This window comes from Pundamilia nyererei, unplaced genomic scaffold (genome assembly GCF_000239375.1).
Source record: "Pundamilia nyererei isolate P.nyererei 1_Seehausen unplaced genomic scaffold, PunNye1.0 scaffold00032, whole genome shotgun sequence".
NCBI classification, from domain to species: Eukaryota; Metazoa; Chordata; class Actinopteri; order Cichliformes; family Cichlidae; genus Pundamilia; species Pundamilia nyererei.
In genome coordinates, this window is record NW_005187433.1 from 4,133,095 (window position 1) to 4,156,280 (window position 23,186).

At 39.3% G+C, this 23,186-nt stretch overlaps 2 protein-coding genes across 2 annotated transcripts in view; both read right to left on the reverse strand.

Moving 5' to 3' along the window:
* Positions 1-4,905, reverse strand: part of adora2ab (adenosine A2a receptor b) — a 14,203-nt gene extending 9,298 nt beyond the window's left edge. Inside the window, exon 1 of the mRNA XM_005729318.1 lies at positions 4,665-4,905. The gene's annotated coding sequence lies outside the window, so the exon portion shown is untranslated. The remainder of the gene's footprint in view (positions 1-4,664) is intronic.
* A 2,448-nt stretch (positions 4,906-7,353) lies between these two features.
* The window catches only part of LOC102207286 (breakpoint cluster region protein-like), an 83,545-nt gene continuing 67,712 nt past the window's right edge, over positions 7,354-23,186 (reverse strand). The window contains exons 9-23 of the mRNA XM_005729319.1: positions 21,290-21,411; positions 20,770-20,935; positions 20,421-20,540; positions 19,943-20,018; positions 19,645-19,749; positions 19,221-19,295; positions 18,849-18,946; positions 17,873-18,004; positions 13,754-13,813; positions 13,449-13,558; positions 12,992-13,131; positions 12,493-12,627; positions 12,284-12,389; positions 11,140-11,302; positions 7,354-11,010 (exon numbers count right to left, since the gene is read on the reverse strand). Of these exons, the coding sequence (XP_005729376.1) occupies positions 10,921-11,010; positions 11,140-11,302; positions 12,284-12,389; positions 12,493-12,627; positions 12,992-13,131; positions 13,449-13,558; positions 13,754-13,813; positions 17,873-18,004; positions 18,849-18,946; positions 19,221-19,295; positions 19,645-19,749; positions 19,943-20,018; positions 20,421-20,540; positions 20,770-20,935; positions 21,290-21,411 (1,698 nt within the window). The 3' untranslated portion in view covers positions 7,354-10,920. The remainder of the gene's footprint in view (positions 11,011-11,139; positions 11,303-12,283; positions 12,390-12,492; positions 12,628-12,991; positions 13,132-13,448; positions 13,559-13,753; positions 13,814-17,872; positions 18,005-18,848; positions 18,947-19,220; positions 19,296-19,644; positions 19,750-19,942; positions 20,019-20,420; positions 20,541-20,769; positions 20,936-21,289; positions 21,412-23,186) is intronic.

A 23,186-nucleotide genomic window follows, 5' to 3' on the forward strand; every position in this document is an offset into this window, starting at 1 on the left:
CTCACAGTTGAAGTGTACCTCTGGTGCAAATTACTGACCTCTGTCATCATTTTAGGTGGGGGAACTTGCACAATCGGTGGTTGACTAAATACTTTTTTGCCCCACTGTATATATATATATATATATATGTAGTAAATGGAAAATGGTAAATGGCCTGTATTTGTATAGTGCTTTACTTAGTCCCTAAGGACCCCAAAGCGCTTTACACATTCAGTCATCCACCCATTCACACACACACACATACATATATAGGTAAGTAAGTAAGGCACAGGAGTGCATGCATCCTCCTTTGTATGCTTAATTGTCTGATCTCAATAACAGACCAAACATGTTTTCTCTTCAGTGTGACAGAATGTGTTTGAAGACAATGTCGTGGGAGAATTTCCCTGTTTTCCAGGAAGCTCCCAGTTTCTGGTTGCTTTTTGGTGCTGGTAGAATTGCATAAATACCCACCACAAGTATCTGTCTGAAGACCAGGGTTAAGACGAGGGTTAAGATTAACTTATACTGAATAACTAGGATTAGGGAGCATAAACTCTGTGACTGGTGCTTCACCATTGTATTTTTTCTTGTGGGTTTCTGGCCTTACTAAACACATGGCTGGACTGATCTTGTGGTGTAACTATGTTGCAAAGTTAACCTTGAATAGTGTTGTGAAATATTTAGCTTAGTAATTTTTGTCTGGTAGCTTTGCGGTAGACCCCATTAACTGCTTTGATTTGCTGTGAGCTTTGTTGTAGCTTGGTTCCCTCTTCGTTGGTGTCTTGGACATTTTGGTTAGCGTGGAAGTTTTTGTTTGTAGGAACCTTGTTGTGTGTTACTGTGGTTGATGCTCATACTTTAATTCCAGCTTTGGTTGTCTATTGCTGGAGTTTTGGCAATGCAATGTTGTGTTGGTGTGTATGTGGTGTTGGGCAGGTCTGATGAGATCTGGTGCTCATTTAGGTAGCAACGATTAGATTTTCACTTGCTGTTCCTAGGGTAATTGATTTTTTTGCTTTGTTTTGTCTCCCCCTTGTTGAATCAATTTGCAAGGATAGATTTGCTATCTAGAGCAGATACTACTTGGACTACACAGTCACGTGGTTATCGTTTGTGGGCCTGGTTGTGTGGTTGCCATTTTAATAAATGTAGATGTTTTAATCTTGCCTTCTGTTATTGCTTTTTCTCTTTCCAGAATAATTCGAGATGCCAACAAGGAGCCTTCATGTTTTTTGTTTGTGTTTGGTTTTGTTGTTGTTGTTGTTTTTGTTTTTTGTTTTTTGGGGGGTAAGTAAACTACTTGGTTGAACTCCCTCCTTGTCTCCTACTTTAAGCCAGTTTGTGATAACTATGGCATTTAACGATGTGTAGTTGCCACTAAGGAGGCCAACATGTGCCAAGAAAATATCAGTGGACCACTATTAGCAGCCTGATAAAAAGCAGGAAGGATCCACGCTTCCATGCTGTTTGCACTAAAATTCTGAAACTACCATCCAAATGTTGCATTAGAAATCTAGGCTTATCAGACCAGGCAATGCTTTCCAATCTTCTATTCTCCAATTTTGGCAAGTCTGTGCAAACTGTAGCCTCAGTTTCCTGTTTGACAGGTTCAGAGATGCTCTTCTGCATACCTTGTCGTGTAAGAGGTGGTTATCTGAGTTACTATTTCCTTCCTATCAACCCAAAGCAGTCTTGCCATTCTTCTCTGATCTCTAGCACCAACAAGGCATTGACTACATGTGACATTGTTCCCCATTCTGATGCTTGGTTTCATGGTTACCTGACAAAATACATTGAAGAGCTGGTATTTGTAATGTAATATGAATTGTCATGGTGGAGGCTTTGATCAGCAGAAAAATCTGTGAAACTCATTAAAACCCATTTAAACATCCACAAATCTCCTTCACATTTCCAGGCCAGTCCCAGCCTTATGTTTGGCACCTGTATTTTAGATGATCTCAAGTTGTTGTTGTTTCATAGTATTCTCTTAAATCCCTCCAGTGAGAATAAACTAAAAGTAATATTACACTGAGGAATATTCTTCAGAGACTCAGCAACAGCTTCTTAGTACTCACCCCCTCTGCATTAAATTCTAAACTTTCCCTTTACCCTTAAGTGTGGGCTGGCTGATTGGAAGCTCAAGGGTGTAACTGCTGTTGGAACATGGTAATGACGCCTTCTTAGTTTACCTGATCAAAACATTGATATGACTAAATCTGACTTTCTTTCAAGATTTTTCCTGAAAAAAAAAAGAACTATAGTAGACTTACAATACACTGATAACCAGCATGTTCCTTTGCCTGAGATTATATTTTTGAGGTATGTTCAATTTCTGTGAGCAGATCATGACATGGTCCTACCAAGCCTTTTTTTTTTTAGGTTAATAATAAAACATGTTCGGTCATTTTTATTGATTACATCTTTATTATACCAAAACTATTCTGAGAGAACAGTGGAAGTTACTGAATACAGTGAAAGCAAACTTGATACAACCAACTTCCTGCAGAGGTGTGAGGTCTAGGTACGAGATAAGATTTGACGATTTGATAAGATTTGAAGTGTTTCTTAGTACAAGACTTATTCACACAAATTCCTATAAGCACCCTGTTTAATGCTTGATAGTTTTTAATGTAAAATTCACAGTCTGGTGAATGCACTGGGGGCAACTCGGGGTTCAGTGTCTTGTCAAGGTCTTGTCAAGGCATGTCTTTTGTCCTGCCTTCCTTCTCCCACCACAACTGGTCATGGCAGATGGCCGCCCTTCCCTGAGCCTGGTTTTTCCTCCCCACTGTTGCCAAAGTGCTTGGTCATAGGGGCTCATTTGGTTGTTGGGTTTTTCTCTGTATGTATTATTGTAGGGTCTGCCTTACAATATAAAGCACCTTGAGGTGACTCTTGTTGTGCTTTGGCGCTTTATAAATAAAATGAAATTGAATTGAAAATTGAAAAGGATTTTTTTGACACGCATGCTAGAAGGGTCAGGGATCAAACCACTGACCTACAAAAAAGATGATGAACTCCTTCACCTCCTGAGTCACAGCCACCTAATCCACAACAAAAACACCCTAAACAAAAAATAATTAAAAAAATAAATATACGTAGGAGTATTGGCATCAACCGAAATGTTATTTTTTTGGGTTTTTTTGCATGTGTAAAAGTGTAAAAGGTATGAGCTATCCATCCTCATAAGCTGCTTTGATCTCCTTGCGTCAGTAAGACATAAAATACTTCTGTTCATACTTAATGCCTTTTAGGACTGTGACTCAATTTCAGTATTAAACGTAAAGTAATCTGAAAAATGTTGATATTATTGTAATATTTGTGAGAGGTTTTTTAAACTTTCAGTTTTAAGTTTCAGCTTAATTTCATTGCAGTGTATTGAGTAATATCAAAGAACTGCAATGCCGTGCACGGAAAATAAGATTTTTCCCTTTCAGTGCTGAGCTATATTGTGTGAATTTGATTTCAATATAGATGGATTTTCCATACTCTACTTACACTAAGTAGCGATATCCTGTGTGTTGCAGTTAATCCCCAGGCATTATCATAAATAGATATTTTATTGCTATATGCATCTGTGCTGTATGCTCTGTAGATGTGCTCTCACAGCCAGCAAAACATATAAAGTGAAATAACAGCTGTTTATTGTCCCTAAAGACATTCATGAATGTTTAAATACAGTTTCAGATGCACATTTCATACTCTGCTGATCACATATGTGCAGCTCTACTTGCATTAATCCTGGCAGTACACTGGACCAAAGTCCGACTTTTCCCTCTTTTATTCTCCTACTGGAGCTTTCTTAGAAGCAAAAGGAATTTAAAAACCAGGCTTGGTCCAGCAGATTTACAAAACTGAAGCAAGAGACTGCATGAGCATGGAAAACTTTCAGAGTTTGATTGAGAAAACTAAATTGGACTTTTAGTTTAGAGACTATAACATAAGATATACATTCTGAGTTTACCTAATACTTTTCCAGCACATTGCTTTAACCTTCCCCTTCACTTTACCATTATGGTCATAGCTGCACATATATATAGATTCTCATAGCAGCCTTGGAGGAAGTGATAAGAAAATACACATCCTGCTGGAGGGGATCTGCCAGAGTCCTGCCAATCAATGTGCAAGTTCACCAAAAGTCAAACAAATATAAGAAAATTTGGTTTTGTTACTCCTGGCAGCACTGTGGGTATGAGGGAATGAGGAATGAGGGAAGAACTGATCTGACAACATACTGGGAATTCCTGACAGCAGGAACAGACAGGACAACGGAGAGGTAAACAATGTGCAGGACAACCGAAAAGCTTCAAAACGGTGTAATATAATATTTGCCCTGTGACGGAAAAATACGTACTAACTACATGAACTGAGGTACAGTGAATGCACTGCTTCATCTTATTATAACAAGTTTACTACATTACTACATTTTTTTTCAAACTTCAGCCGCGTTAAAAAACAATTTTCAGTAAAACGTCCCCACTCCATTGCAATAAAACTTTAATATATAAAATAATGACACTTTGATTTACTGGTTGAAGAATAAGGAGTAATCCAAGCGTGTCAGACGTACCGATGTTATTTGAGTGGGCGTTTACCCGGGAGACACCTGTTCCTCTGTCAACTTACAACTTCGACTTACTAATTATGTCTGAATAAGAAGAAAGCAATTAGTTATTTCTTACCTTATTTTTAGAGCGATTGGGGGGGGGGGGGGGAGTCCTTTTTCCTCCACGTGTTCAGATGATCACTGTTCCCGCAGTAAATTCAAATTTAATAAATTAAAAGCGCTGAAAAAAAAAAGATCAAAAAAGGGGGGAAGAATTTAAACCGGCAGACGAGGCAGTGCGTATGTTTGACAGGAGAGGTCTGAAGGTGAGCACCGACTCGATGCAACAGGAAAACGCTCACCCGCAGCCTCGCCTCGCTTCTCGAGTGTGTAGGCTGATTATACTGCTTAAGTTGTGGGGACATAAATCTGTTTAGTCATACTCTTTTGGGTCCCGCCTTCTTTTTGAGAGCAAAGCCAAAGCCGTTGCTATGAGCCACTAATTTTTCGAGTGTGGACTGAACTCTGGTTAAAGTCAAGAAAATGATATATTTAGGTAAGGTTTGGAGTTGGAAAGGCTTGGAAATAAATTCAGGTCGGCGCAGTGTTGTTGATGTTAGAAACACTGTGTGTGGGTGAGTGGCTTAGAGGAATGGAAATAACCGATCATAGAAGAAAGAAAGTGATATTTAAAGAGCAGAACTCAATTAAAATAAATAACACACCGACTACTACTTCCATATCAATAAATAAACAGCCATAACGTGTCCTCTGAGCTCGCCAATTTATTTATTTAGTCTGAATTAGTGTGTTTGTACATTACACGTCAAATAGTACTATAAACTGTGCATATCCTGAATGATTATGCGCGGTGGAGTTCCTCTATACTGTGCTGAGTGATGATTTGTCATACACCAAACTGCGGTATGTAAAGAACCAAAGAATGCTGTATGCAAAATGTCAGTTTTTATGGCATCCTTTGAGTCATGTGACGAGTTTATTATATCAGTGGTTTGGGAGTCAGATATTAGTTCTGGTTCCTGCTTCTAATAAATTATGCATTAACTTTACATTTGAAGTAAAATAAAAAGCTGCTCTTACAGGCTATTCAGGACTTTATCAAATATGGTGCACATTTAAAAAAACACACGGGAAAAGCTCAAATCCGTGCTGAATGGTGTTAATCTTTTGAATGTCCGGGCATCACTACTAAAAAAGGAAGAAAGATGGAAATCACTGTATGGGTTCAGAAAAACTTTAAATAAAACAACAACAAACAAAGTTTGTTGGTGCATCCAAGTTAAACTATGCAGGAATCTCAAAGATGCCAAAAACTGTCCCTCTAATGATCACTTGAGGCTGGCTTCAAAAGCGAGTCATTTCCCACAGAGTCATGTTAAAAATACAAAAGTTAACTATACAATCTAATAGGTATAGTTTTCCCTTAATAACGTAACCTTTGAGATACTGATAAGGGTTAAACTTAGGGAAGTGACTGCTTTGATTGACAGATGTGGTAACAAAGGGAACTGTAACCAATACCTGTCTGTTAGTGCTCATGTCCTCTAATTCGACTCACTGACTGAAACCTTTACACTACAGTGCTTTTAGGAGCACATAATGGAGTGATCTGATTTAATATTACAGCTTGCTGTGTCTTAAGAAGCTTGAGCTTTTTTAGTTTCTGTATAGTGAAATTCAAGTATTTAGTAACTGGCTCCATGTGGTGTACACATTCACTTAGCTAGCCAAAGATTCTGTCCCAGGTGGAAACAAACATTTGGAGGTTGTATAAGGAAGGGTATCCGGTGTAAAAGTCTGCAATATCGAATGTGCTGATACCTGCTGTGGTGGTCCCTTGTAAATATAGGAGCAGCAAAAAATAGCTTACTTAGTATTAACCAGAAAATAGTTTTGTGTATAAACAAAGCTTCCTAAACTTTATTTATGGTTCCTAAAAAAAACAAATGGCGTCACTAAAACTGCTAATGTTTAACAACAGTGGATGATGTTATGGTGGCCATGTCCATTTTTTATCTACAGTCTATGGTTAACACATCACCATGTAAGGAAAAAATATTTATACACAAGATTCAGCTACCAGCTTCTGTAGGCCGAGCTCATTTAAGATGAACTGAGGAGAACAGGAAAACTGTCAGAGCCATCATCCCACGATCCCAGGAGGAGAGGGACCAACCGGCTTGTTATCAGCGCGCTCTTAAAAAGTGACTCTGAAGAGAAAGAGTCCAGGTGCTAATCTGTCAGCCATTGAAAAGATTTGATGCATTCTGAGAAAAAAAAATACAAAAACAGCTGAAACTTTTATGTTACGCAAGAATGGAATGACGTTTTTATCGATTTCCTCAGTTGCCCAAAAATGTGCAGAGTTGCCAAAACGTGACATGAATCAACACTGTGGTAACGCCGTGTCCCAACACTTTGGGGTTTCTAGAATCAAACTAAAATCTGAGAGTATTTCTCCAAAAAACAATCAATTTCAGATTTATTAGATACAAACGTCTCATTTAAATAAAATAAATGTTTCAAATGATTTAGAAAAATGTTCATTGTGTTATTTTTGTGGAATTTCTAAATGTTTCATTAGCGTTTTTGTACACTGAGTTTTATAAATGTTAAACATCCAAAGATTCATTTTTTTCTTTCCTTTTTTTTTTTTTACAAACTATCTCAAATGATAAACATGATGCCCAGCAACATTACGATGCATATGTAGTTAATGTTTTAAACACTGTTTAGCCTCTCTAGGTTTTCTGGATAATACTATACTACCACAGACTTCACAAAAAAAAGGGGGGTGATTTTGTTTAGATACAGGAGATTTTATTTAGCATTTTGTGTACAAACATAGGCCGCAAATGCCTTCCAAACATGTTTGCCCTCAGAATACAGTATTCCTTTTTTTCATTATTCCTTTTTACAGTTCTACAAGCAGAACATTGAATATTTAACAGGAACAAGAGTTAAAAGTTGAGGAATAAAAAAAGTGTTGTTGGTCACCAAGTCTCATCCTCACCTTTACATCGTTAAATGCTCAGTAACGCAAAAGAATACTTTTTGAAGGTTGGAAAAGCCTAATTTAATGGCAGCATGTTGTTGAAGAAGTGGCAATAGCAGTGTCGTGTACAGTAAATGCAAGAGATTTGGAACTTTCATATAGAAGAATATATGGTCAGAGTACTCCACAGAAAAACTAAACCTTTTTTTTTTTTTCTCGGTTGGGACTGAGGTTGTGGAGGGAACTGTATTATGGAGGGTACATGCAGTTACGGTGACAATCAACAGACCAAAACAATGCAGATTTAGACTAATATAAGACTCTTTTCTCCTCTACCACATACTGTACTGATAGTTTGGATTTTGAAAGAGACTAGAGATGTACCTTCTCAATCCCCAACGATCAGCGGACGCCACATTAAATAAAAGAGAAACCAGATTATGCATACTCTAGTATTATACACATTATACAACTCTATGGAAAAAGCAGGTGGAGTCTGAGTTCCAGGAACTCACAGAATCTACCTTTTAAATTAAGAAGAACCTGCACTTCCTATTAGCTAGACAATCACAGTGGCCAGTCTGTTGTTCAACACAAATAACTAAATATGAACTGACAATGCAGGAACTGAGAGTTGAAAAATCAATGCAGTTCTACATAGTCGGGGCCAAATAGAGACAAACAGTTGTAATTCTAAGACGTAAGATTTTCCCAAAGAAAGCACACCAGATAAAGACAGTTTTTGAACATTAATTTAGCTTTAGATGGCAACATCTTAAATAAATAGATCCAGGCTGTGCAAAAGCATAAATAAATAAAAATAGAGGATATAAAACTTAAGAAAATAACAAAGATGGACTTGGAGAAAATGTTTTGATCCATTGCCCTAAAAAGACAGATGTTAACACAGTTTCTCTTTTAACATTATGCGCATCACAGTCAAATGAAGGTGGCAGGTAGGATAGGCATGGAGCTGAGAGTATGAGCTAAGACCACACTTAAGTTTAAGGTCCTGTCTTAGTCGTCAGTGAGATGAACGATGTGTGGCTGTCCTCAGCAAAGGCAACGGGAGAACGAATGTTTTCACAGTCAGCACTATCACTGACATTCAGAGGCCCACGGGCACTAAACAAAAGCGTAAGTGTCGAGGCACGATAGGGTAGAGTAGAGCAGGCAATTAGGACTTGCTATAAAGGTAACAAGTGTAATAATGAATAAATGACTGGTGGTGGTGCATTCGGCCTCTCACAACCTACACGAGTACAGGCAAGAAAAATATCTTTGAGATGCTGCAAGGGCAAAGCGAGAGCAAATGCGACGTTTAGAGGGTTCACCTGTATCCGAATGCAAGAACTGTGTTTTCCATCATAATTTACTCATGTGTGCTTTTCCACTCCATCTTCATCGTGGCCACAAGCACACGTAAACCCTTATCAGATCCATTTAACTCATTCATTGGTTTTACAGCCAGTCATGATAACTAGCCTTGAATTGGCTATAAAAAGTAAGCAGTATAAGCAGTAGTGATATAAAAATCTTTAGAAAAAAAAAAGAACAAAGAAAGGATAAAGATCCCCATGAACTACATCCCACATCATGGATACAACACAGCAATAGCAGGAGCGCACAGAAATAAAATGAACAAAACATGCCTGCATGTTAAATCAATCATACTGCAAAAAAAAAAAAAAAAATTTTAAGAGCTTGTCTCTAACTTGGCCAGTGAGTTGCGGACAAATAATTAGGAGGACATTTTGCCATGTGTGCGCAAGCAAATTAATATTCCTTCATTTAAGACAAAAGATGCGCTGTTGGCTGGACATAAACGCAGAGTGCTCAGGTCACTTCAATGGTAATACAGTAGTTCTAACATTGCATTAGTGCACTTCTGCAGCCACAGATTAAATGGTTACAAAAGGAGACAACGCCATGTGTGTATGAGATGTATCATGACATTGCATAATGTCTACACTAGACAGGCAATCTCTGGATGGGAGATGTGCTGATAAGGACCAGCTTGCAGTCATAGAACTTCAGTCTTTTCCACAGCAACATACAGTATGAACTACAAAGTGTGTGTTACCTTCATAATATTAATAATAATAACAATATCGAAATGAAGAACTGATAGAACAGCTGAGCAGTTTCTATTAGAACAAGGCTAAATCTTGCTTAATTACTGCAAGACTTGAAGTCAAGGCTAAAACCTACTACTTTCTTAAACAGAAACCTAAGTTCACATAGAAAAAAACAAACAAACCAATTTCTCCCCGACGACCCCAAAATAAATTACAGTAACAGCAACAATGATTATACTGTTAACCAAAAAGAAAAATACAACTTTAAGATTATGTACATGTACTTTATCTGTAAATACAACCGCTTCCTTTTTCCTAACAAAAACCCCCCCAAAAAAACATATTGATTTGGCAAGACGTCCTATGTTACAATGCGAAGGACATTTCGTCAGCAAAGATATGAACACAGACAACTCCTATGTTAGAAAATATATTGCTTCCTGTGCATTTAAGCTGAAGGTTACTTTGAGACACAACACAAATAGAGGAAACTTGCTTTTGTGGTCGGACAAACGGCAGGCAGTCAGACTGCAGTGTATTACAAATCACTGGGTTCACTTCACCAAGCCGTAGCGTTTCACTCCAACCGGGTTTGTTTACGTTGTAAACACTTTAACATACAGGTGTTGGCTTCCTGTGATACAGAAAAAAAGAAAAAGCCAGCACGACGGCGACAGCCACACGCTGACTTTCAGTTCCATCAAATGTCTGCACTTGTTTGAAAGAATGCGCTGAGATTATGTGAGACATACTTAGGATTTTCCTCAACTGGACATGAAGCAACGTTTGAGATGGAGAAACACATTTTGCAACATTTTTTCCTGCGATTGGTTAAAATAAAGACGTACAGAGAACAATGCCCAAAAGTTCGTGGAGATTCTGATTTGTTGGCGAACCAATTCCAGAAAAATCAACAATCCTGACTCGTTCTGTGCGATTTTGTTCATTCGAACTTCTCGAATTATGAACCACAACTGTGTAAAAGCTGCAAAGGTTCACCGCTGAGACCAACAAAAACCAGGTGGTGGATGCATTACACTGGAGGTACATGGAATCATACTAATTATCAGGTAATGACAGATAGGAATGGCAAAGACCTCACATACTCTGTACTTAAGAGGCCCAGTGGCGCCCTCTTGTGTTCAAGCACAACAGGCATCACCGGAGACAAATCCTTCCCAGCTGCAAAAGCTGAGCGGAGTGCAGTCAGTCAAATAAAAAACACACGACAGGAGGCTCGCTCTGAGCCAGTGTCCGTCTCTTTGTTCACGCAGCGGTGGTCAGAGTCAGCGTTAGCTCTATACTTCAGTGGAGAACAGGATGCTCTGTCGTTTACTGTCTGGGGTGGGAATCGTCTCCAGCTGGAGGAAATACAGCAACACCTGGACCTGTATTGAGAAAGTTTAAAAAATGAGCAAATTAAAAATATAAGTATCGCAATGAGCCAAGCACCTTTACAGAAAATACAAACACAAAATGGCAGAGGGCAGAGATTGAAGATAAACTGTGTGGCTTACCTGTGCCATCACTTCCAGGGACCAGCTGTCCCCCATGCTGATAGGCTGTGTTGGGTTAGCGGGGATCTTGCTGTCCTTCTCAGCGGGCCTTAGTAAGGTCGGCCCGAACACCGTTGCCAAATTATGGAGAGACATCTTGTTGATACTCTCCTTCTCTGCCACCCTGAGGAGAGGAAGAGTTGAGTAGATTAGTAATAAAGATGCAGAACAAGAGCGATGTTAATGTGCAGGGATGGAGATGGACTGCTCTGAGCGCAAATATGAGCAAGTTGGAGATGCTACAGTAAGTGCGGCAGAAGAGTTTATAGGTTAAAACGGGATAACTGTCCACAGACACTCCATCCAAATAATAATCACAAGCTCCTCCACCTCTGACATTCCTTGTCATTTTTTACATATTTTATTTCCTTAACCTTTATTTATACAGGTAGTCCCACTGAGACTTAATGTCTCATTTACAAGAGAGACCCAATAATTAATACCGATAAAAAGATTATGAGTCTGCCCAACAATCCTGATATTCTGTTTATCATTTAAGTTGGCTGTGGAGCGACGTCTGCTAAATATGGCCTCTGCAGTGTGAGGATGTCTCTGTTTTACCTTAATTACAAGAACATGTTGTGGTTCTAAATATGCAAACAGGCATGAAACTATCCGAAAACGTTCTCTTGGATATCGTAGTAAAGGCCAATTTTTGGGGCTAAACGATTTATGATAACAAAACAATAACATTGTCAACCAATACTGAAAAAGCTTTGACTCTATAAAGACATTAAAAGTAAAAGTAATAAATCTCCAGTTCTATTCAGTGCACAGTCAGGCTGTTTGCAGTTGCAAGTGATTTATACCTAATAGTATAAAAGCTACATCAATACAGAAAATCACTGAGGTGAACACTGCACCATAATGATGTTCACATAACACAATAAACTGTCTCAAGTTTAAAACAATATTAACATTTAGATGTTTTGGAGACAAATGTAAAGAAAATCCATCTGAAAACACACTTGTGAGTGATCACCACCTAATGCATCAACTATAAAAATTTACGTTCTTGAATTTGGTTTGTCTTTCTTTCTGTGCACATTGGTGTGCGGTCATGTCTACTTTCTGTGCATTTATTTTTGTGTTTAGTTGTTTATACCTCTTTAAGTGATCCAAAAGGAAAAGGAATGTGACCAAGTTGGGTTCGGGCAGTGACAGCAGCAAGTTCAGCATGCAGCTCTCTTTGGCAACACTATCAGACAGGGCTGCAGAGGAGGGAAGGGAAAGATACAGCTGCTTATACATTTCTTGTAAATAAAGCAGTTCAAACTGCTTATGTGTGGGAAAACCTCAAAGTCAGTATCTTACTGATGCCGCCTGCAAAATTGGGATAGAGCTCATCAGTAAAGAGCGGTTCCGGCAGCTCTCTGAAGTACAGCTTCAAGGTCCCAGCGATGGCATTGACATCCATCTCACTCATCATCACTGACACATCTTTGTTATCTGCAGGAGAGACGAGAGCAGCCTGAAACTGGATGTTTGCCAATCATAACGCTAGGAAACACCTCAGAACAAACTGCCGTGCCTCCTAACTGTTAGCGTCGAATTAAAAGTGCAAAGTAGGATACCCAATTATTCGTTAATACATAAATTGATTCCCCTGTCAGTCTGGTTAATGATTTCAAATCATTAACCTCTTGATGTCTTCTTCATGATGTCTTTATATAGGGCCAAGTTGGTTCGGATGGCTTTTGTCCCTTAATAAATGATCATTTAAAAATGAAACATGTAAGATTGACAAATATGTAAAAATAAAAACCCCAAAACAAAAGAAGTCATCAGGTATACAGATGGCAGTGATACTTACTGGTGTCAAAGGCAGTCTTCAAGGCCTGAATGTCGGTGGCCACTCCTGACACTCTGTAGATGCCCACCTCCTCCATGCCCCTCCTTTCAATCTCCTCTAGGCACTGCCGGACAATGTAGGGCACCTTGGAGCGCTCTCGTCTGGATGAAAACAAAAAAGGAATCAAAAAGGAGGGTCTGAAATAACATTTGTTACAACTGTATATACAGTATGCTACGCCAACTGACTTCAGCCATTCACTGGCCTATTCTCTAAAACATGACAGTCTGCCACAGTTTGGGATAAGACTGAGTAACCTGGCACAGGGAATAATACAGATGTGATTATTCTGATTACAGAATAATTACTGTGAGCAACTGTCCTAGCCCTAAAATGTCAGAGGAGAACACAAATAGTAATGACCTGGACATTTCACAGTGCTGGTGGGCAAATAGTCACTCTTCATTTATTTACTCACTTGGTCACTGTGGAGATCTTAACTCCAAACACACCCAAGGGTTTCTCCGAGGGCATCCTCTTCAGGCTAAACTCTCTGCTGGTGAACTTCATGGACAGTTTAATCTCAATCTGATAAGAAACAGAACTCAAAGTTAAAAAACAAATCAAACCATTACACAATCTGAATCGACCTGCTTCCCATTTCTCATTAATGCATACTACTATGATCTAAATGTAAAGCTACATTAGAGCTGCTAGTGAGTGTAATACAGGAGGAAAATCTTGTTTAAGTTTTGATATCTTTATTTTGTGTGATCCACTCACCCCATTCATGGGAATAACTGTTCTCTGCCAGTCTTTGCCTTGGAGAGTCTGAGGATCAAGCTGAGTTGAGGAAACATGATAAAGAAAAAAACATAAATGCTCACACTGAAGGATACTCATACTGAACATTGACAAAGTTTCAAATAATGAAGCAACATAAATGCAAGTAATCACCGCAAGTCAAAAATTAAAAGCTCAGGCTTCAGTCTTCTGGATCTGTATGATCTCAGTGAGAGTGGACAGAAGCCCCACCCACCAGCTTTACAAATCTTCTGTTTGTCAATGGCAGCCAACCACTCAAAGGTTGTCTTAAAGGGTTAGAACGGGGTGGGAAACTCCAGGCCTCGAGGGCCGGTGTCCTGCAGGTTTTAGATCTCACCCTGGGTCAACAGACCTGAATCAAATGATTAGTTCATTACCAGGCCTCTGGAGAACTTCACAACATGTTGAGGAGGAAATTTAGCCATTTAAATCAGGTGTGTTGGATCAAGGACACATCTAAATCCTGCAGGACACCAGCCCTCAAGGCCTGGAGTTTCCCCACCCTTGGGTTAGAAGCTAAAATGGCTCGATTTCAGACAGTGGATGAGCTGCACCGAGGCCCAGATAAAAATATTATTTGGAAATTTGAGTCATGTGAAGATTCAGAGAGTACATTCAAACTAAAGACATGTTCCAGGATCCATTGTGCATGTTTGCTGGAAAAAAAACAAAATAAACGAACAATAAAAGTGCTTATGATAGTCTTCTATTAGAAGTGGTAGAAAGTACAATTTTGAGAAATTTTGCTGTACTTCAGTTACGTTCTTCTTCTACTCGACCACCTTTCAAATGGAAACACTGTTCTTTAAAGACCTTTATTTGACACAAATACTCAATGGTAGATTTTTTTATATTTAGAAATTTTCCTCAGATTTTTTCTTTTACAATGAAACTATGCAACATTTATTTTGTGATCCCCTGACTGGGCATGAGACAAAGCAAATTGCTCATGTAAAATGCTGCTTATGCATTGATGGAACATTAACAAACTAATAATATGTCAGGTATAAGGACAGCTTACTATGAAACTACTACTTTAATAAGCTGATAATATTCATGTACTTGCCTAATATTAATTTTGCAGTGCATTTACATGAAACAATCTATATTATTAAACCTTTTAGATCTAACCGGATCAAAAAATGATCACTTTTTTACAATTGAAAGAATAACTTCAGTATTTTGTTTGGAGCCACTGCAGCTTTATAAATTATTGATGTTTATCTGCTTTATTATGATGATCTTAAAAAGTCAAGGCTATATTTAAATACTGTTGTCCTACTTACTGTGCTGCTGTGTTATGTCAGAAAAGCAGAACATAAAGTTATAATTGCATCAACTGTCTTACTCTGCTGTAGCAGAATGTTTTGAAATGTGATTTGCAGACACACTACACCCTTCGCTATATATTTAGAAGCACGATAAACAAATGGAATTTATTCAGAGGTACTAACTACACTCAAATCAAAGAGCCATGCCATCCTGGGCAATAAAGGCTGAGTGCGAACAAACACAACTCACAAAACGCAACAAACACGCTCATACACAGTATACGCATGCTGGGTGTGTTTACCTAGTATAAGCCCCATCTGGTTGGCTGCAAAGCTGGATCAAGTTTCTCACAACCGAATCAAACTGAAGAGATTGGAGTGCTCTTTGGTTTGAGCCATTTATCTATAAAGAATTACATTCCACTAAAAAACAGCAAAGCCATAAGAGCTGGCATCCTCGTCGGCCTAAAAGCTTTCAGACACAAACATGATGCTGTCGTCTCTGACTTTTAGTGGCTTTTTTTCCAATAATTCGACAATCTGGTCAAGTGAACGATGATAAAAGCTAGAATTTAGCCAGCATTGCAACACGAGGGTAAACAATAGTTGTCACAGCTCATTCAGATGGAGACAGGACTTTACACAATCCATGAATGCAAGGTGTGGATGCGTACATTTAAAAATTGAAAGTATGAAACAAGAGGGATGTTTATAGTGTAGAATGAAAGGGAAAGGACTAATGATGCAGTAAAAATGGGGGAATTCAGGCTGATGATGTGACAAACTGACACCAAACTTTAGAACTTTAGTGGGCTGAGTGATTTTTACATTCTGGTTTTTTTCTACTCTCCTTGAGCACTAAAAACACTTTATACAGCTTGATTCATTCACCCATTCATACAAGCATTTTTTGGTACAAGTTCTTTTTTAACATTCATACACAATGACACTCCAATGGACACATCGTAGAGCAACTTGGGGTTCAGTACCTTGCCCAAAGATACTTGGGCAGCCAGGCATGGCACCATCAACATTGCGGTTAATAGATGAGCTGCTCTACCTCCTGAGCTACAGTGACCCTTAAGTTTAGGAAAGATTATGGAAAAACAAGCAAACAAAAATGGACTGGTACTTATGTAGTGCTTTTCTACTCTAATTGAGCAAACCCAGTCACACACACAATCACACTCGTGCTTTTTATAAGCCTCAGCACTTGGTCTAACATTCACACAACATTCACACTAACGCTCAGACGGATGCATCGGGGTTTAGTATCTTTCCCAAGAATACGTCAACTTGCAGACTGGAGAAGCCATGGATTGAGTCACCGACCGATAATTTCACGTATAGCATACGTGAAATTATCATAGAAAAAGAAAACTTAATTTTTTTTACTTTGATTCTAAGATAAAGAACAAACATGCAGGAAAAACTGCACTAGCTAGAATACACACCAAGGACCTGCTCAAGTATACATCCATGTTATATGTACTCTTATTACCCATATATCAGGTCAATCCTTAAGCACCCATGTTTTGCCTCTTATTTTGCCTCTTATGCTAGATACCAGCCAGTCTGAAAACTAAACAGTCATTTTTTTAATCTCAGCATGCACCTGACTGATCAAACACTCAAAAAAGCTGCAGAGTAAAATGTAGATTCAATAAGCCACCGTGACTTTTGCTGAACACAGCAGCAACATTGCCTTGGATTTGTGAAAATCCTGCTGAGTAACCTTCCAACAGCTCTGTGAGTTTTTTCCTTTTAAAATGACATCATCTGTCAAAATAGGATCGTGTCTGAGGCTTGGAGGAGCCACTAGGTGGAGCATGTGACTGTAAGTCACAGTTTGGAAACTTATCCTAGTGTAGATAGCTTTTTCCAGCCAGCATGGATGCAGAATTCTCAGAATAAATACAGCTGTCCTCCGCAATGCGTGTGTGTGCATACGGCATGAAACAACATGTACGCAATGTTGCACCAGTGTATTTGTAACAATCATTTAAAAGGTTACAGCTATTATTTTGTGGGGGTTTTTTTTTTTACTCCAGAGCAAATGAGCTGCTATATACATGAAGGTTAGTGTGTGTGAGTGTTTGTGGTAAACAGAGCAAAAAAAGCTTACAGCAATGTCCAATCATGCTCGTGCACACACAGACGCACACTGAAGCTGACGAAGGAGTAGAAAAAGGGATTGTTTTTGGTAGCAATGGATGAAAGAAGCAACTCCTGTTTTTCACGTTTTTTATCTTTGCCTTTGTCTCTGTTAATCTTCTAGGTGACACTTTGCAGTATCCGGTGGGGTGGGGTTGCCTTCGTGATTAAATTCCTGACTACCTAAATCTGCCATCAAACTATGGTCAGTCAGATGGGTTCAGCATAATGGCAATTTTATGGGTCTGGCATTATTATGGAGAGAATACTTTATGGTACTGATTTCATATTTACTTCCTCTGTGGAGGACGACTTTGCTGCTACTCAGTACCCATTACTCAGGGTGGTGATAAATATTTGAAACGGCTAAGCCTGGCAGGAAGCAGTGAGCACGTACAGCTTTTTACAGCTTTTATTAAACCGCTACAAAGTCACTCCACTTTTTCTTTTTCTTTTTTAATTACAGTCACCTGCAAGTGCAGACAACTTCACTGAAACCCATCTTCATTTAGCCAGCCTCTACCTATCCATCACATATTCCTCTAACAAGCTTCACTGATCATATGGTATGCGGCACCTATTGTGGCATAAATGCTTATCAGCAATGAGTCATGGTGGTCACGGCTGAGAAAAGGGTGACGTCATGTCATACCGGGATCTGTCCTTTCCCCATGATGCGGTCTGTACCGTCTCCATCCTCTTTGTTCTGCTTGGTCTTGTTGTAGCTCTTTTCGTAGCAGAGCAGCCTCAGGGTCTGAGAGCCCTCCAGCTCGATTTCAAACTCCTTCAGTGAACAAAGAGAGACAGAAAAAAAGCTATTGAGGAAAGAATAAATAAAAGCAAAGGGCGGGAAATATTTGAATACAGTGATGTCTGCAGATAAAGATCATGCAAAAGAGCCATGATAACTTCAGAGACATCACCATGGCATTGCATTTCAATACGACCAACGACAAAACGCAGCTGACCATCACTTCCTGTAATTATGTAAGAGAAAGTACTGCATATGTTTTGCACATATTTTTTGAGGCCCACACTACGTTGGTTCACTTAGCTTTTGACCAGATGTGAGTCATCACCAGCAGCTCTTCATTAGTTAATATTATTTCCACTTTGCTGGGCAAAATCCTCAAAGAGTCATTGGGTCCACTATGGAGCACACCCTGTCACACATGAACTAATCCTGTGATTATGTCTCAGAGCTTTTCTTGCTTCACCCAGCTATGCCATTAATGCATTCTTGTTTGTGCACGTGTGCTTGCTTCCATGTATATATGGAGTATGTATATGTGTGTTTTGTATATTCTTGCTGAAGCTCTGGATGCTTTGGATTTGTTTAGACATCTTTTAACTGCTCGGAGATGGATGCCTAAATGATTAAAAGACCAGATGTCAGCTACATGAACTATGCTAAGACGGAAATGTGTGCAGGTATGTGTTCCTGAGTTGCACTGATATGACGGAGAGGATGGAGAGATTTGTGCAACTGAGGATTCAATGCAGGCACCAGCTGGTACATGTGGGTGAGCAATCTCTTTATAATGTCACAGAAACAACTACATGTCTACTTCATCAAATCCAGCTTTGAAGGTATGTGTATGTTGAATTGCACACGCTTTATCTCTTACCTCATTCCATTTGGGTTCACTGGTGTATCGATACACTCTCGTCTTGGCTTTATTTGAAAAGAACCCAAAGGAGTCCACCTCCAATGTGCAGTAGAGATCTGGCAGGGAGGAAACAATTTAATACAATTTACATTTATATGGCAAATCACGTCGTCTTTGTGAATGTATTACATTAGTAAAAGAATGGGCTGAATGTTTGATGCTACCCTAGGAAAATAAATCAAATCAAATGTCTACGAATTTCAGCCCGTGGATCCAATTACACACTCACGATTGAAAGTTTAAACAAAAATAACACTGTTTCCGCTGCTTATGAACAAATTAAAATTGAATTGAACTGAAAGGTTGCGTGGGTGAAGGTCAGTGACTCACTTAAGCTCTGTTTGAGGCCGGAGGCAGAGTGGATGATTACATTCAGGAACCCGTAGAGACCGGAGGATTCATCCTCTGGAAAAACGGTCAGTGAGCAGACAGTAATAAAAAGTTAGGAGGCACTAGAAAAGCATGCCGATCTCTGCATGTTTTGGAACAGAGTGAGAAAAGGAAGGAAGAGGTTTAACAGACGTGCTCTGTATTAAACATCTGGGTTTAAAACCAATCCTCAATTTTCCCAGTTATTAATGATTACTTCATTCCTGGGGACATTATGGGGAAGCTCAAGGTTTCCAATAAAAGCACAGACAAACCAAGGCTGTAAATAAAACTGCCTCATAAGCACTCATGAATATCTTTAACTTAAAAGAAGTCTGTAAAAAACACAAAATTATGTTGGACAAAATAAAAACAGTCACTCTACCTTCTTTGTTAATACTAAGTGGAATGTGGTGGACAGTTTGTAGTTTTATACAAGAGCTGGTCAACATCTGCAGCTCCATGGACGTCAGGGAAACTGTTTTAAAACCTTGAGGGGAGACAGTATATTTCAATTTTAAATCACACTGTACTTTAAAAAAAAACACCACGTGCCGTACAGATATGCAAAAAAATATTGGTTTCTTAGCCTCAATCGATTGGTAGTATTTACATAAACATGCCCAAATTTTAGTATCTTGCACTTCAGATGACTGAGCCGGTCCAGCCTGACTGACACTTACACTTCTTCTGCTGCTCCTTGATTATCTCCTTCCACTCTGCACGTTCATAGTCGGATGAAATCAGGAAACTGTAGCTCTGAAAAATAAACACATGAGAGGCGTTTGAGAAAAACAGATGGTCACAAAATAACAGGAAGACCAACACGATAGCTCAATGCACGTTCATGTTCATCCTTTAAGTTTATCGAACTCTCACAGCAGTGACCAAGTCTCACGGTTACTGTTTAATGCATTCACTGTCTATATGTCTATATGACGTTGAGCCAGCATAATTGTACAAGGTGTCATGCAGAAATTGATACACACTCATAAAAAGAAAGTATGCAGTTACAACAGAAGTTAGCGACCCAAAAATTTATAAAAATAACTTTAAAAACAACAATTAAAATGAGGAGAAGGAGCAGTGAGGGGAAGCTGATGGGAAAGAGCTGTTGATAAAATAAAAGCAGAGGTAGTTTAGGATAGAAAGCATCATTACCTTTCCATTCTTGTTGTAGAATCTGAGGGGTATGCTTGGGGATGTTAACAGGAGCAAAGACTCCTGTTCAGACAGCTTCTTCCGGAGGCGATCAATGACCTTTGAACCCTTGTTTGCTCTCTGGTGGTGAAAATATTTGACTTTATTCGGAAGAGCGTGAAAAACCTATTCAACTGTGAGTAACTGCTACATTTGGACTGCTTGAAATACAAAAAAAACAAAAAAGAAATAATCTTGTTTAAGTTTCCAAACAGATATAGGTGAAACTACTGCACATATCCAACTCGAAGAAGCGTCTACTTCTGAATATCTGCATGCAGAAATCTGGATTAGAGCACATCTACGATACCTTCTCTCTCTGAATCTCGCTGCGGAGGTGTGAGATCTTGACCTTCATGGCGTCCAGCTCTTCATCGGGGACTTGAGGGATGGTAAGTGGCTCAGCCTCCTCGGGGCCCTGGAAGGTCATTTCGCTCAGGGGGATGTACCACTTACAGTCGTACTGCTGGTTTTTACTGCAGCAGGAGAAGGACGGGAAATTAAAAGGAGAGTGTTGGTTAAAAGAAAGTAAAAAAAAGGGGTACATGAAAGACGATGAGCCAGGGATAAATGAAGAAAAGTACTTATTATCTGTAAAACAAAAAAAAATATCAAGAGGGTCTTTTGGGAAAATATTTCAAATAATAGAGATTATTAAATCTGTGTCAATAACTCTGGTTGTTGTTGTGAAGCTTAGGTCCTGTTCTAACATAGATCTTAACTGTCATTACTAATTTTAGACTTGTTCGCCAGCATTGCTGCTAATCTGCTGGATGCATGTCAGTGTATCTCATCCCTGAGACTGAGAAAAATAAGCAGATTCTTCTTACCCTCCAATCTGTTTCTTCAGCTTGGCGCAGAGCAGCAGATCGGTGAAGAGGAAGACGTGCCGAAGCTTCCTGGCTCCCTCCACCAGCTCCACCATGAAACTGTCCTTCAGCAGCTGGCGGTTCTATGGCAACAAAAGACAACACTCAGGGGGTCAGTAAAAAAGACAACACTTTTATGCTGATAACTAAACAGCTCACAAAAAACAAACAAAAAGAAAAAACAGAGTCACTTGGAGAAATGTGCATCCAAACTGAATTGCTGGCAGTCTGGGGGTAAAGGAGGCGGCGGCATTTTAGGGAGCTCAGACCATTTTAAGAGTCACAGTAATAAATGTGTGAAATTGTCTGGAAAGGTCACAATCAGTTTGCAGAACCTTTTCTTAGGTGCCGCATCTAAAAGCATTATCGCTCCTTCCATTCTCCCAAATTCCTACTTCTCTTCCACAAGTGTGTGAAAGAAGACACTAGAAGGAAAGGACGGTGAAGGAGGGAAGGGAGAGAGGAGTTTAGCTTTACAGCATCAAAAATGACAAAAACCTCATTAGCTCATTGTGTGCAATCATTACTTTCCCCATCGCCCAAAAGACATTAAAAAAATTTATTTTCAAATGCTTGATCTGGCATCATCATCACGAACCATGGGATCACACAGGAAAGGATGAGTGAGGGAGGAAACGAGAGGAGGAAGAGTGATGTTTGTGACATCAGTGACCAGAGCTCTGATCACTGATGTCAGACTATATAATGAGATGTGTAATATCATCATTTGCCAAAAGAGGGCAGTGATGCCCTTTGCTAAGAAGGAGACGCGAGACTGGGCATTAAAACAAAAACAGAGAGCAAATGAAGCTCAAACCACAGCTCAGAAGGAAACAATCTGCTTTTAAATGGTCATAACCTTTGTTTTACTTGTGGTTAGAGATTAGATCCAAGTGGTTCACTGTAAAAAGGAGATACAATTTGGAAAAAGACAACAAAATCCCTTTCACTCATTTGTGACACCACTTTTATTCTTCTGATTGACTGTACACGTGATCATTTCTACTGAATTGCTTTAAATACTTTTTTTAAATCTGTTCAAATTTAACTAGTAAAGTTTCAATTTTTCACACGCTTTATTGGATTGTATGGGTTTCCTTTGGCTAATTACCAGAAAAACTGTCCAACCAAAGAATGAGGCTTTAATGCTCCTTTTACATCTTCCACTGCAACCAAACCATATTTTTCTTCATGTAATGACCGCAGACCCCAATTTCACACCAGCACTTGACTTCCCAAATCCTGTCAGTCTAACAGGAAAACCCTGAAACATGACATCACACTTTCCAGAACCAACGAAATGCCTCGTCTTCATCTTTGTGCAGTTTTTCTCCTTTCCCCTCTCCATCACAAATACACAGTTACTGTCACCGCCTGAAAACACTGAAGTGGACATGACGCTAATGAAAGAGAAGTTTATGTGCTTACAAATTCTCACTGGACATCTGCTAACAAGGTGGAGAATCATGCTGTGTCACTCAGTGTTTAAGCCCGAGAGAATCAAAGGAGGATGACCAAGACAGAGAGGGAAAGAGATAATGGGGCATGATTTTAAAAGAAAAGTGTCAGTGATGGGGTGGGGGGGGGGCTCTCTGACCCAATAAAAAGGAAAGGTCTGAGAGAGGGAGAGAGGAAGGAAAGGAGAGAAGAAGCCAGAGAGAGACGTAGTAGCTCTCGACAGAACAGATGTCATGCAGCAGTTTCTAGCTGTAGATAGACGGCGAACCAAGTGACATATCACCACAGCAGCTCCACTGCAGTGATCTGTTGTCGAGGCACGCACTCGCTGCCTATACCACAGCACATTACGATCACATTCTGATCCCTGAAATAACAATCTAATAGAAAACTAATTCCC